Source organism: Sminthopsis crassicaudata, chromosome 5 (genome assembly GCF_048593235.1).
Source record: "Sminthopsis crassicaudata isolate SCR6 chromosome 5, ASM4859323v1, whole genome shotgun sequence".
Taxonomy (NCBI): Eukaryota; Metazoa; Chordata; class Mammalia; order Dasyuromorphia; family Dasyuridae; genus Sminthopsis; species Sminthopsis crassicaudata.
The window spans coordinates 44,016,872-44,031,786 of record NC_133621.1 but is presented as its reverse complement, the minus strand read 5'-3'; the positions used below and the strand labels follow the sequence as shown (position 1 = coordinate 44,031,786).

Below are 14,915 nucleotides of genomic sequence, written 5' to 3'. Positions count from 1 at the left end.
TGCTGGATGTTGTTTCCTGTGAAGCTGCTCCCAGGCCTAGTCCGTGGGTCACCCGTAGATGGGAGTGCACGACTAGCGGATTGTAAAGGATGCAGAATGGAAGCTCTCTGCAGGCAGGCCCTGCTTTTCCTTCAACTCCGAAGCCAGAGCTTGGGCAGCAGCTCGGCACAAAAGGCTTCCTTTTTTTCTTCTTTCTTTCCTTCGTTATTTTGCCTTTCTTCCTCCTTCACTTCCCAGTTTTCTTCCTTCCTTCTCTTTTTTGTCTTCCTTTTTTCTTCTTTCCTTCCTTCGTTTTTTCTTTCTTCCTCCTTTGCTTCCCATTTTTCTTCCTTCCTTCTCTTTTTTTGTCTTCCTTTTTTCTTCTTTCCTTCCTTCGTTTTTTCTTTCTTCCTCCTTTGCTTCCGAGTTTTCTTCCTTCCTTCTCTTTTTTTGTCTTCCTTTTTTCTTCTTTCCTTCCTTCGTTTTTTCTTTCTTCCTCCTTTGCTTCCCATTTTTCTTCCTTCCTTCTTTTTGTCTTCCTTTTTCTTTCCTTCCTTCGTTTTTTGTCTTACTTCCTCCCTCGCTTCCCATTTTTCTCCCTTCCTTCTCTCCTTTTTTGTCTTCCTTTTTTTCTTTCCTTCCTTGTTTCTTTTCTTTGAGCCTAGAGAGTTTATAACTGAATTTAAGTATACATTTCTCCCGCCCAAAGCCAGAGGATTGCGCGCAGGCGCTCTGGTTTGCGCTTGCGTATTGTGGGCGGTTTCCTAAGGAGGGGGGAGTGAGGGGAGCGTTCTTTCCGACGCGCACGCGCACGTAGAAACGTGCTGTGAGAGGGAAGTAGCAGCCATGTTCCTTACCAGTTGGTGTCTAACCCGGGCTGCTTCTGGAACGCCACTCTGCAGTGTTCTGCCCCCTGGCGGTAGCTGAGGCGCTTTGCTAAAGGAAAACACTTCCTGCGTTAGCACCGCCCACGGGGGCGGCTGGGTTATATAAGGACGTCATTTCCGCCCGCGGTTCCTTTCCGCGCTGCTCAGAAGAGGGCTCCATACGGCGTTGTCTTCGGTCAGTGCCTGCGCGCCGCTTTTCGCGGTTCCGCGGCCGCAGCCGCGGCGGGGAGGGGGAGAGTTGGGAGGCGGGAGGCCCCAGGAGCGGCGGGGCGGTGCCGGGGCCCGTTTCGGGCCGGCCCGGGCTCGGCGCGGGCCCCAGGCCTGGGGCGCTCCGGCGCACGTGGCGGCCCCGCCGGGCAGGGCCTCGGTCACCCCCTGCCCGCCCGTCAGTCCTCCCAGGGGAGAGTCCGGCTTCCTGGCCCAGGCGGGGAGGAGTCCCATGCGCCACGCTCTGCAGGAGCAGGCTCTCGGGGCCGGCCCCGGCACGGTCGGGCAGCTGTTCCGGGGGCCGCGGGCAGGGACCGGCGGGTGCGGGCTCCCCGGGCCGGGGCGGAGCGAGCTTGCAGCCGGGGCCGCGTGAGCCGCACCTGTCAGGCGCCGGGCCATGTCCGGCGGAGAGTTACGATCTCTTGGCTAACATCGAAAATTTCTGCATCGATGTTTATCAGGCGGCCTGGTCTGTCATTTTCTTCCTCTGCTTTGTCTCTTCCCGGTTTAATTCCAATGCTGTGTAAGGAATTCGGAGAACCAGGTGAGGGAGGATGCCGCCGCGCTCCAGCCGGGCAGCTTTAGCCCGTGCCGCCGAGCTGGCCGAAGTTCTCGGCCGCCTCCGAAACTGAGGGGACCGCCTGCAGGGGCTTCTCCGGGCCTGGCCGCTCTGATTGCGCTCTGCCGTTTCAGGTTCCCGTCGTAACTTTAAAGGGAAACTCTCACAATGTCCGGAGCCCTGGACGTCTTGCAGATGAAGGAGGAGGATGTCCTCAAATTCCTCGCTGCAGGGACCCATCTGGGCGGCACCAATTTGGACTTCCAGATGGAACAGTACATCTACAAAAGAAAAAGCGATGGTGGGTGTCTTATTAAAGCGTGGGTTGCACAGGTAAACGGGATCAGGTGATCATGACGGTAAGGAAAGATTTCAGGTTTTCTTACTTCCCGATTCATATTATCTGGGAAGTTGCCTTTTAAGGGCTAATCCTCTTGCCATACTAAGTAAGGTTTGTACGGGAGCTCATTTTATAGATTGCGTAATCACACGAAAATCAATTTTGTGATTCAGTCTTCTGTTCTTGTGACCCTGTGGACCACTGTCCAATGGGTTTTTTTTGTTTTTGACAAAGATACTGTATGTATTGTTTTGCAAGAGAAAAAGCATTGTAAATATGAGCATCCTCAGGTTTCATTTTTGATTTATATGATTCTAGAATCGGCAGATTGATAGACAGGTTGGGGACATTCTGATTCACCAAACAACAAGCGTTTATTTAACGTGCATTCTGTTTCTGAGGGGTGTGCCGTAATCCCATTTTACCCGTGTGGAAAGTGGCACTTAGGGTAAGAGGTATTTGAGGCTCTGTGTGAACAAAAGCCTGATTCCAGGTCCTGTGCTTAATAGATGATGCAATTGCTTGTTAAAGAAAGTGAACTTTTCCTTATATTTGAATTCCTTGAAATTTTGAGATAAATTGTAAATGACTAGGAAACTGATTTGTAGTTATCACAAAAATGTTGTACTTAATGGAAACCACTTTAGATTAACTTGGAGCTATTCTTGGTCATGAGCATATGTGGGAGGTTGGTAGAAGTAGGAATGGAAGCAAAAGACTTCTCTGTTTGGTTAATTCCAATCTGCACATTATTAAAACCCAGAGTTTAGGCCGGTTTTAGGCCCATGAACTTCTGAGTGTCGGAAGTGTGCTACAGTATGTTGGCAGGATTTTCGCTAACACCAGTAGAGCGCGCCTCTGTGACTGGAGTTTGATAGTAGTCACTGCCACATGTCTCCTCTTAGGGGATCTTAGGGGTGACCTCTTAAGTTGATTCTGCCCCCTGCAGGCATCTACATCATTAATTTGAAGAGAACTTGGGAAAAGCTTCTGCTGGCAGCTCGTGCCATTGTAGCCATTGAAAATCCGGCTGATGTTAGCGTCATCTCATCCAGGAACACTGGCCAGGTACGTGGGGCTTGGAAGGGGTTTTATGCTGGAAATAATTCACATTCAGGTACATTCTCAGTTGATTTGATTCTCTCAACAGTCCTAATAAGGTGTAAAAGATACAGGTCATCAGACATTAATCATCGGATGAAGTTTTTTAAGCTCAGACAGGAACAGTTGAGCTGATCTGGAGTGCATAACCAGGTCTTAGGTGTACCAAAACTAGCTGGCACAGATGTGGTGTCCCTTGCTTTATCTCTGATCACTGGCTTCCAAAGTTTATAATTCCTAGGGATCTTTGGGTGGTTGTCATGGAACTGAAATGAGTAAGTGATTATTAAGATAGAATAAATATGAAAAGATGATCTGGCAAAATATTAATGTAAATGATTTAGTGTTGCTTTATCCCTTTAAAAAAGTTCAGAGCAGGCATATTCCGTCTTGAAGTTGTCTCAAAGCTGAAAACTTGAGTCAGCTCACTGTAGAATGGGGGAAATTGTAAGTTCATAGAGATGTTCTTAAGGTCGACCTCATTAGTGTTGTATAATTTGTATAAGCTAGATGCAGAAGTCAAGCTGGAGCCTCATGAGACCCCTTTATGATAAAACCATTTCAGTGACTAGAATTTGCTCTAGATTTGCATGTATTTCAATCTGGAGACAAATTATATCAACAAAACTCCAAAACAAACCCTACTAGGCCTAGGTTTTTTTTTTTTTTTTAATTGTAGAAAAAGTTTCCATTCAGTACCATAAAGCAGCATACCATAAATATAGTTAGATTTTTAGAAACCCTTAACAGAATTAGTCTGGGGAGAGTATTAAAGTATAATAACCAGCCTACAAATTAAGTCACAAACTAAGGCTAGTTTTTGAAATAATTAAAACGTCCATTTTTATTCAAAGCATGAAAAAATTAATACTTATTTTTGTATTTAAAGATTTTCTCAGGAATGTTTTTGGATGTATGGCTTTTTAAAATTAAGAATAAATTTATTAAAGCCATTAAGTTTATGAGCATTTTTCATTTTTGCCACAAGAGAGCCTAGCAAAATAAATAGTCCTGTCTTAAATAGATTTAATTCTATTGTGTCTGACAGGCTGTGGATGAAGTAATTAATAATCAGTCCTGAAGACTTAAGCTTTATCACTACATTGATTAGACTTTTTTTATATAGCTTTTTATTTTCAAAATATATGCAAAGGTAGTTTTTAATATTCGTCCTTAAAATCTTGTGTTCCAATTTTTTCTCTCCCTTCCCTAAACAGCAAGTAATTTAATATATGTTAAGCATGTGCAACTTTTCGATACATAATTTATGATTCTGCACAAGAAAAATCAGATCAAAAAGCAAGCAAACAATAAATATGAAAATACTGTGTTGTGGTCCATATTTTGTCTCCATAGTTCTCTCTGGGTGTATATGGCTCTCTTCATCACAAGCATGTTGGAATTGGCCTGAATCACCTCATTGTTGAAAAGATCCACATCTAGTAGAGTTGACTAGAGTTCTAAAGTCTTGTTTTGCTCACTTCACTCTGCATCAGTTCATAGAACTCTGAAACTGTCCCTTTTTTCACTTAAAAGTATAATGGAGTTAGACAGTTTCCTACGGAGAAGTGTGGATGTGTATTTTTTAAGTTTGTTGCCAAAGAAGCTTGTGCCAGTTGTGTGTATGTGGAGGAGTTGGCGGATCCCCATGCTGTCATGGAATGTAGCTTTGTTCCCCTGTAACTCTGGTTCTTCCCTTCTGTCCTCAGCGAGCTGTTCTGAAATTTGCTGCTGCCACTGGCGCCACCCCTATTGCTGGACGATTCACCCCGGGCACCTTCACTAACCAGATTCAGGCAGCTTTCAGGGAGCCTCGCCTCTTGGTGGTCACTGATCCTCGGGCAGATCATCAGCCTCTGACTGAAGCATCGTATGTGAACCTCCCGACCATTGCCTTGTGCAACACAGATTCCCCACTTCGCTATGTGGACATTGCCATTCCCTGTAACAATAAGGTATCGGCCAGGACCTCACCCCCATTTTATTTTCCACTTCAGTCGTGGGCCAGTGGCGGCTGAGTATGCCATGCACTGCACAGGGCTCTTATCAAATCTCATTTGATCTTGGGCTTTGAATTAGCTCTTGAAATAAGCGACATTTTGCACACTGTTAGAGCTTGGAGCTGAGGCCAGTTACTGGCCGTTGAACTCACAAGTGTAGGTTGTGTGCTATATTAATGGCAGGTTTTTCGCTAACACCACAAGGATCTTTGTGGTCCAATGAGTGGAGTTTGATAGTATTCCGTGCAACAAGTAATTAAGGTATTTTTAAAACACCAAAGGAGTAAAGAATGAGAATGGGCATTGAAGGGGGGGGTGTTAGCATGTGTAGTAAGCTTCCCTGTGTAAATAGACTTTTCTGCTTCTCCTTTAAACCGTGGTAATTTCTTAGCCTTTTGCCTTATTCCAACTTTATGAATTTGCAGATGGCTAACAGACTGGTTTAAGGTTCTCTGAGGTCCTCTACCACGGTGAGCTTTGAAACGAACCACAGGTAGATGTTAATGTGCTCTTACTTTGTTGGTGGGAGCTAGAGAAAGTATGACAATGGCCGTTGTGAAACAAGGGAGTTGCCCAAGTAATGTGTGATTTCTGCAGGGAGCTCACTCTGTGGGGCTGATGTGGTGGATGCTGGCCCGGGAAGTTCTACGCATGCGCGGCACCATTTCCCGTGAGCACCCATGGGAGGTCATGCCTGATCTCTACTTCTACCGGGATCCAGAGGAGGTAACTTCAGTAGGGTTAGGTGGGCAATGGCCTGCTTGGGTCCAGCCAGGGCAGTGTGGGGAGAGACAAGCTGCTGCAGGTTGTGATGGGGTTGGGTGGGGTTGGACCTGGCCAGTCCAGGCCTCTGGGGTCAGAGGTGCTCAGCTCTTTTTTTTTTTTTTTAAACCAGATTGAAAAAGAGGAGCAGGCCGCTGCTGAAAAGGCGGTGACCAAGGAGGAGTTCCAGGGGGAATGGACTGCCCCTGCCCCAGAGTTCACAGCTACGCAGCCAGAGGTGGCTGACTGGTCCGAAGGAGTGCAGGTGCCCTCGGTGCCTATCCAGCAGTTCCCTACTGGTGAGTGCCTCATGATCCCTGTGTTAGGACGAGGGGACCCCTGGGGTCTGGGGGGCCAGACTAGGAGCAGGAGAGTGGTCACAGGTGTCTTTCAGCTCACCATTGATGATCCCAAGGCTGGGGGCACACTCCGAGAGAACTGAGCTCATGTCTGTGCTTTTTTTTGTCTTTATAGAAGACTGGAGCGCTCAGCCTGCTACCGAGGACTGGTCGGCAGCCCCTACTGCTCAGGCTACTGAGTGGGTAGGAACCACCACCGAGTGGTCTTAAGTCTTACCTGGAGGCTCTAAGAGCTGGGAAAACACTGATGGAGAATAAACGTTGGTTTCTTATATTCTTGGAGTGATTGCATCCTTTATGTTGATTCTTCTTTTTTTTTTTTTTTTTTTTTTTGCTCCAGCTTTTCACACTGTAACTTTGTCTATGTGTCTTAAAACAGTCTGTGATACTTAGTGGAATTTCCTTAGTATTTCTTCATTTGGCATAGGATTTACAGTAAGGTCAAATTTTGTTTTTAATTGGATAATTTGTGGAGACAATGCCAGGGAGATGGAGGATTCTGGCACAGACATAAGTAATTAGGGTGTGGATTTGATCCTTTCTGGGCCAGAATCATACTCTTCACCAAAAATTGAAACATCTTGATAATTGAGATTTAGTGACTTCATAACAGCTTGAGATCTGACAGGGAGTCCATTAGGGCCAACCTAACTTCACTCAGAAAGCACTCACTATGGTGTGGCTCAGCAAGTAAAAGCTTTGTTGGTTTGAGGAATATCAGCTTGTCCCGCATGGCCATAGCTGGGACCCCTAGTCAGAGGGAGTTATTGCCTGATGGCTAGCAACAGCAAAGCCCTCGGTTTCATGTAGTCTTAGCTCTTTGTGTCTGAAGTAATATTTTGATGCTTAAAAGGATTATAATGGAAATGTTATAGTAAAGTAGCTATCAAAATGTTACAAGCATAAGTTGACAGACAAGAGGTTTTTTCCCTACAGCCTAACTCCAAAGTGGTTTTAATACTTTGATTCATACCCCTTTAATCATGTAAATAAAAGCATAATGGTGGGAAGAAATCTGTGGAGGACACTTTCAATCTCTTCAGATCAGTTAATTTACTGATTTCAAGTACAAAAACATGGATGCATTTGTTGTGGAGCAGGCTCTGGATGTGGGATTGAGCCATTTGTAGAATGCCTAAAAACTCCAGTTAGCCCTACAAATTCTTGAATGGCTTAGATGTCCAAGGGTTAATTGAGTAGTGGTACCTTAGTTTGCTGGTTGTATGCTATTACACAATGTGCACTTGAGTGGCTATTGGCTCAGGTGCCACAGGAAATGCCCTCATTTTACCCATGTGGCTAATGATGGGCCCACACTGTTGTATCCCTCTGTTACTATTTAAAGACAGCAATTTGGGGAATGGCTTTGAGTGACTGCACAGAGCTATCCTGGGTAAGGGTGACTGGCATTTTGCTTTTCACCTGGAGACTTGTTCTGATCCTTGGTTTTTAGGGAGGTATCCAGTGGAGATAGACCAGACCACATTACTCCAATGACAAAGCTGGGCCAGAGGAGGATTGGTCAGAGAAGAGACTTGGGTGGGGGGAGACTGATAGCTCAGTATTATTCTGAGGTCTCTCATGATGGGTTCTATGAAGCCCCCAGAAATAAGACATTGCTTTTCAGATAGTATTCATGATTACCTCATGAAAAAGAAGGCCCTTAAAGTCAGTTACCTATGTTGAGGTCTTAATGCTTACCGCTTTGTCAGAATCAATGCATGGTTCACATTGAAAACTGACTTTTCCAAGAGGATCAAAATGACATCGCTGTTTCATTTAATGTCTGGTTGATCAGACCAATATGAGCTTGGAATGCTCTGACAGACTGTGCATCTGGAATTTCTTCTGAGCTAATTCAATTCTGCTTTGCTCATGGAGCACATCCCCTTCTGATGAAGGCACCCCATGCAAGTAAGGGTCAGACAGGCAGATATAGGTTTGATGGGATTAATAATTGGTTTATATATTAGCTAGGATCACTGCTGACCTGGTTTAAAAAAAAAAAGATCGGCAACTGGATTCTTAGGCAACTGCCAACTTTTTTGGGCTCCCATTAGCTCTAGAATGAGCATTATAAAAAACAATGGTGAGCATTGGGTTAGCAAGGGTTACCTTGGGAGGTAAAAAGTGCTATTCTCATTTTCCGTATGGGGAAATTGAGGGAGAGGTTAAGTGACTTGTTCAGAATTAGACAGTGTCTGAGTCTAGATTTGTACTCTTCCCAGCTCTAGGTCTGGTGTGTAAACCATCGGGCCATTTGACTGCTCATCAGTCTCTTCACACTGCTATTTAGTTGGGTGACCTTGGGCAGAGCATCTCCTTCTTGCACTGGAACTAATATAAGATGAAGACTGCACACAGGATGACCTGAGGTGTCCCTAAACCTATGATCCTCTAAAGAGCCAGGAAAATCTGCCTTTAAATCCAGGCTTTTCTGTGTGTGATCTCCTGGCCTCTTTTCTGCTGTCAAGAAGAAGTCGTTTGGACTAGTTCTGGCATCTATTCTCTGTAAAATGGGAATAATGATGGAACCTTTATAATGTTTGGCACAGTGCCTGGCACATAGATGCTGTATTATTAGCTGTTAGTGTTTGGCCCAATTCCTTGCCCATAGTAGGTGCTATATAAACGGTACTTAGCACAGTGTCTGGGCTATAGGTGCTTTCTAAATATTAGCTATTGTGTGTCTTGGCACAGTGTCTGATCCATAATAGGTACATAATACTTGTTTCCTTCCTACATAACTTCTAATCTCTAAATCCTGTAAACTTCCTTACAGATGAGGTTGAAGTTCAGTCTAAAATCACATGTGCTAGTTGAAGACTTAGGACTAGAACCCTGTTCCCCTAATGCCCTATTCTGGCCATCTTCCTGTGATTCTTGTTAGGACGAAAGCTAGATGCCTTCAAACTAGAGGCAAGCTAGATGCCTCACTTGTTTTGTCTTGTGAGTCTGCATTCCTATGGTGAGAGCTACAAAAATGGGCTGCATTTCCTTCCTTGAGAACCCAAGAAGTTCCCTAACATCAGAAATGGATTAAACATAAATTCTGAAAAACCAGCCATGGAATATTTTAAATTTTCTTTCTGGGTGGACAATGGTTTTGTCCAAGATGTTTTATTTGTTGCCTTCATAGTACTCTGTCACAAGGTACATCTTGATTTTTGATGCCAGGCTGATGGTGAGAGCCACTTAGAATGACCATGAGTCAGGAATAGGGAGAAATGAAGGCCAAAGAGAGCCTAAGGGCATCAGCTCTCAAAGCAGTAGCCCCTGATGTTTAGGGAGTCTGACAGTATGGGAGTGCTCCAGACTGGAGCCTCTGTTGTTTCTGGAATCTGCCTGCTCATCATTTCTTATGGCACCATAGTATTTAATAATACTCAAACCACCTTTTGTTCAATCATTCCAATGATTTGTTGCCACAAAAACAGGTGCTACAATTTTTTTTGTACAAGCATGCTTTTTTCTTTGGGATACAGACTTAGTGCTAAGCGATTAGCCATTTTGATCAATTTTAGCATTTACAGAGAGAATTTCACCTGAGAAATGATTCTGTTGAATCTGTGGAATCACCCACTTTTAACTCACCCACTGTGAGTAGACAAACACATCCCACATCTTGGAGGCAGCATAATGTGATGGAAAGAATAGAGAGCTATCTTGAACAGGAAGGCAGAGAAGTAAAAAATGCCCTAATTATGCAACCAGGTAAATGTCTGATTGATGAGAGATTTTCCTAAAGTCTGATCATGTCAACCAATAAACTTGGGTGGTTCTCTGTTGCCTCCAGGATAAAATACAAAACAACTGACATTCAAAGCCCTTCATAAACTAGCTCCCCTTCTATTTTAACAATCTTACTCTTATTTTTTCATTAAAAATTATTTCCCACAATTACATGTAAAACAATCTTTTGTTTGGGGGGCTATATATGTATATTCTTGTATGTATTTCCATATGAATCATGTTGGGAGAGAAATAGGAACAAAAGGGGAGAACCAGGAGAAAAAGAAAACAGAAAAAAATGAACATAACATTCAATCTTCATAGTTCCCTCTCTGGACTAAACAATTTTACTTCTTAATTCCATCCCCTCACATGTATTCTTCAACCCAATAACACTGGGTTTCTGGTTGATCTAGAGCAAGATACCTTTCTCTGGTTGTCCCCCCTTTCCCCCCCAGGAATGCTCTCCTGACCTGCATAAACTAAAATCCCATCCAAAATCTCACCTTTTACAGGAAGCCTTCCCTAATCTTTCTTAATTTCAGTGCCTTTCTCTGTATTAATTATTGCCTACCTATATAATGCTGGTATATATATATATATATATATATATATATATATATATATATATATATGTTTGCTTGTGCCAATTAGATTGTAAAGATTTTGTAGTCAGGGACTATTTTTTCATTCTATATTCTTAGCAAGTAAATCTCTACTTTTATTTTCTTTATAGTCTTTACTCCCCTCAACAAGGTCCTATTGTGTCATAACGACATTTATGGGAGGGATGTGTGTGTGTGTGTGTGTGTGTGTGTGTGTGTGTGTGTGTGTGTGTGTGTGTTCGTGTTCAAGTGCAGGCTTGGACTGGAGTAGTAGCAGCAGTAGCAGTCAATAACAGCAGTCACCAGCTATAGCTGTAATACTCAACAGCAGTCAGCAGCAGCAGAAGCAGTCAATAGCAGCAATCGGAATCAGCTGCAGTCAACAGCAGTAGTCAACAGCAATCAGCAACAATCAACAGCCATCAGCAGCAGCAATTCTCAACAGCAGTTGACAAGTCAGCAGCAGTAGCAGCAGCTAGCAGCAGAATAGTTAATAGTAGTCAGCAGCTCTAGTTAGCAGTAGTAGTATCATTAGCAGTAATAATAAGAATGACAATAAATCATTTACATAATAAGGTTGGCAAAAGCACTTTATATATATATATATTATTACATTTAATCTTTTCAACACACCAATAAATTAGGATACTATTATCCTGACTTATAGATGAGATCAGATTTGAACTCACAGTTTGCTCCCTCTAAATCTAGAACCTTATCTTTCCCCTATGCCACTTTTCCTGACCTCAAATCCAACAAGACCATTATGTGAGGATCAGAATCTCTCCTGATTTCAAGGAAGGATAGAAAGATGGATGTATGGGAAACAATTTTCATATTTGTTGTTCAGTTCAATTATATCTCACTCTGTGGCCCCATTTGGGGTTTTCTTGGCAAAAATCCTAGATCTCTTTTCAGCTCATTTTACAGGGGAGGAAACTGAGACAAATGGGGTGAAGTGAGATGATCACGGGTACAAAACTAGTAAGTGCCTGACCAGATTTGAACTCGGATCTCTCCAGCCCTAGGTCTGACAATCCCATATGCATGAGTATAAGTGCCATTCAACAGATGATTTTGGGTTGCAAAAACACCAATTTCCATACTACAAATAACAAGAGTACTCTTTTTGAGATTTTTCCTTGGAAATTTAGGGTTTAACCTTAAACTTATAGGGTTGTTTTTTTTTTCCTACTTACAAATTTCTGGGAATTATGAATCAGATGTCTCTCCAAAATTTTCCTCCAGATTTATTTTTTTTCTCTACATTGCAGTCCTATTCCTTATTCATTGTAAGACAACATTCTTATACCTAAGCAGAGTAGATATTTGCCAAAATGGTGTTTCCTCTGCTCCCTTCAAAAAATAACTAAGCCTAAAATTCTATTCTTAGAACTTGATTCCTAAAGCTTTAAATTTAATTCTTTTAGGCAGTAAGGAGTGAATATGGAGGGAACATGATCTGAAATAAACTTTTCCTACTTCTTAGTATTCTGTCCTGTTTAGAAATAGGGAAGGTGGGCAGGCATAGTGGTACAGTGCTTAGAACGCTGAAATTTTTAAAAATTTAAAGTGTCAGAGGACCTTTCTGGGCCTTTGTTTTTTCATTTTCAAAAAAATGAGCTTTACTTAAATCACAAGTGTTATACTGGGAACCTGCCAAACAGAACTCCAGTAAAATCTGGACTAGATTAAAATGTAACTGGAAACAGTTTAATGAAATAAATAAAAGTACAATATAGTACAGAGCATGTGAATTTGTGACTTTCTAAGAAAACCATTGAATTTGATTATCTCCAGTGTAGCTTCCAGCTCATTCTATCATGGCACAAGCCTTGGAGGAAGTGGAAATTGTTCCAGTCGTTATCTTGGCAGGAGATTCTGGTCTTGATCAGCAGAGGGCACTGTGTGCTTACTTTTAATTATAGCTTTGTACTTTGTGCGCACATATAAGCAGTAGTCCCAGGACTAAGAGGAAACAGTCTCATGTAGGAAGTTAGTAACAAACGTGGCCAGGCTTCTGTTTTCAAAGTTCCATTTATTTCATTGTGAGGCAGGGCAGAGAAGTTATGGTTATTTCCATTTTTACAAATGAAAAAAACGTGATTATGTGAATTGACCAGGTTCACACAACTAATAAGCAGTTAGTAAATGTCTGAAGTCACATTTGAAGTCAGGTTCCAGGCTTGGTGCTCTATCCACTGCACCATCTAGCTGTCCCAGTGTCCTATGACCATTTGTTTTATCTTGAGGTGCTCATAGAACATGTAGACTTTATTTAGTTTCATAGTTTTCATCATTTTTTGGCTAAGAAGCTCACAGATTATCTGGTTCAGTTTCCTAATTTTACTGCCAAGGGAACTGAGTCTAGATTATTTATGTGCTTTGCTATGGAGGAATTTGAACCCCTTGTTCCTTATCTCTAAACCCAGTATTGGTTTCTGTGGTACCTCACCTCTTCCCTACAAGAGTCATGGGAAAGAAGGACGCATCTTTGTCCAGATGCCAGACCACACTTCCCAGAAGTGCTGAAATACTAGTTTTTTTTTTTAACAAAAAAGTCTTCAGATGGGACACCTGTTGGCTTTCACACACCATGAGTAAATCCGTTGTCTAGCTCTCAGAAACATGCTAATAAATTAAATATATGGCTCTTGACATGGTGAGACTATCCAGGTCTGAGCTACAAGCTGTGGAAATAATCTCCTGTAGGGACATTCTTTAATTAGGGAAATGACATTTTATTTCAAAGTTTGCATTCTGTGGCACTGACTGGAACAGTAATAACGCGGATGTTATTAGGAGTCATCGCTGCATTGGAAAGTATTCTGCTTAGACCATAAGCAGCTATCCTTTCTGAAAGGAAACAAATTCACATCTTATTAAAGCCTAATTGGATTGTGAATGTCACCTGCCTGAACTTTTCTCTGTGCCTGATCTTTGACTGGATTTCCAATGGACTGGGGCCATCCTCTCCAAGATTTTTTTTTTTTTTTGCTTCTGAACTCATGTCTGTTCTCCCAGACTCCCACCTCAGTATGTGAGGGGGCATGGGTTTAGGACAGGTTTTGGAATATAGTTTGTCTGGTCTACAGAGTTAATGTGGATAACCAACTTCAACAACTGTTTACGAAGCCTTCTCTGTGGAGAACATGGTTCCATGAACTGGAGTTGACATGTCAATATTTCAATGGCTCTTTGACCTTGGTGATGTGAATGAACCCTTCAGTAGAGCCACGGGCAACCTTTCTATGCTTTCTCATGCTTTGTGGCTCTTGTCAATGCTCCCCTCGAGATGCTCTGTAGAGAAGCTACCAGATGGGCTGGAGCCCTCCCTCAGTCTTTGCTGGAGGCCTTCCTCTTGCCCACCAGATGTGCTGGAGTTCTTTACAGAAATTCTGAGACTCTCCCTCAATCTTACTAGATGTTTGGCAGCTCTTCCAGCCCATTAGATAGAGTGGAGCCTTCCTCTATCTCCCCATGTGCTAGAACCCTTCTTCTAGGTCTCTTAATGTGCAATATTCCCCATCAGTGCAATATGTGGCTATCCTGGTATTATTCCTTGCTATTGCTATTGCTACTTCATCTGATCTTCTGTTCATATATATTGTTAACATCACTTTTTGGTTACTAAACATTGTTGATAATTTGCTGGAATCCATTAATACCCTCCTTGTATCTCTTTACCTTTGGGTAACCCAAATTTCCTGGGGGAGGAGCAAGAATTAAATAAGATACAGTTACTGCCCTCACAGAGCTCATAAACTAACAAGGGAATACAATGTACACACACAATAATTAGAAAAAAATGCACAAAGGGATCAAATTCACCTAATATTTATTCTTCTAATTGATTTCATTAATTAAAAATCTATCCATAATCATGAGATACAAAGAACTTTTCTAAGTTATGTAAACTTCCACCACTCACAAGTGCCTAAATATATTCATATGTTACAAATGAGAAAACAGGGTGAAATGACTTGTCCAGAGTTACATATTGATGCCAGATGTGAACTCAGGAAAATGGGTCTTTCCAGTTGCAGGACCAGACCAGCACTCTATTTATTGTACCATCTAATTGCACAAATAAAATATGATTTAAAAAGATTTACAATAGAAAGAGATGTAGCCTCTCTACCAGGGTGAAGTAAACCTCTAGCTTACCTACATAGCAGAGTTGCACAAGAACCATGTCCCCTGAAAGGAAGGAAAGGAAGGAAGGAAGAGATAGAGGAAGAAAAAAGAGAGAGGAAGAAAAGAAGAAAAAAGGGAGAAAGAAAAAAAGAGGAAGGGAGAGAGGAGAGAGAGACACAGACAGGAAGAGAGAGAGAAAGAGAGAGAGAGATTCTTCTTTCCTTTCTTCTACAACCTGAACAGCCTT

General features: G+C 42.5%; 1 protein-coding gene and 2 non-coding genes across 3 annotated transcripts; all 3 read left to right on the top strand.

Moving 5' to 3' along the window:
* Positions 1-74: 74 nt before the first annotated feature.
* On the top strand, positions 75-6,468 carry RPSA (ribosomal protein SA). The gene is made up of 7 exons (XM_074272201.1): positions 75-1,041; positions 1,767-1,933; positions 2,922-3,040; positions 4,783-5,028; positions 5,671-5,799; positions 5,969-6,134; positions 6,310-6,468. Exons 2-7 carry the CDS (start codon positions 1,801-1,803, stop codon positions 6,402-6,404), a joined length of 888 nt encoding a protein of 295 aa, XP_074128302.1. The 5' UTR covers positions 75-1,041; positions 1,767-1,800; the 3' UTR covers positions 6,405-6,468.
* On the top strand, positions 2,714-2,867 carry LOC141545249 (small nucleolar RNA SNORA62/SNORA6 family). The gene has a single exon (XR_012482935.1). It is a non-coding gene; the product is annotated as a small nucleolar RNA SNORA62/SNORA6 family (small nucleolar RNA).
* LOC141545248 (small nucleolar RNA SNORA62/SNORA6 family) lies at positions 5,172-5,327 on the top strand. Its single transcript, XR_012482934.1, has one exon. It is a non-coding gene; the product is annotated as a small nucleolar RNA SNORA62/SNORA6 family (small nucleolar RNA).
* Positions 6,469-14,915: the final 8,447 nt, after the last annotated feature.

Excerpts from the sequence above, each read along its gene's own strand:
- RPSA (XM_074272201.1), top strand. The coding sequence starts at position 1,801 with ATGTCCGGAGCCCTGGACGTCTTGCAGATGAAGGAGGAGGATGTCCTC. Across the intron at positions 5,029-5,670 it reads CCATTCCCTGTAACAATAAG|GGAGCTCACTCTGTGGGGCT; the intron begins GTATCGGCCAGG and ends TGATTTCTGCAG. Across the intron at positions 6,135-6,309 it reads TATCCAGCAGTTCCCTACTG|AAGACTGGAGCGCTCAGCCT; the intron begins GTGAGTGCCTCA and ends TTGTCTTTATAG.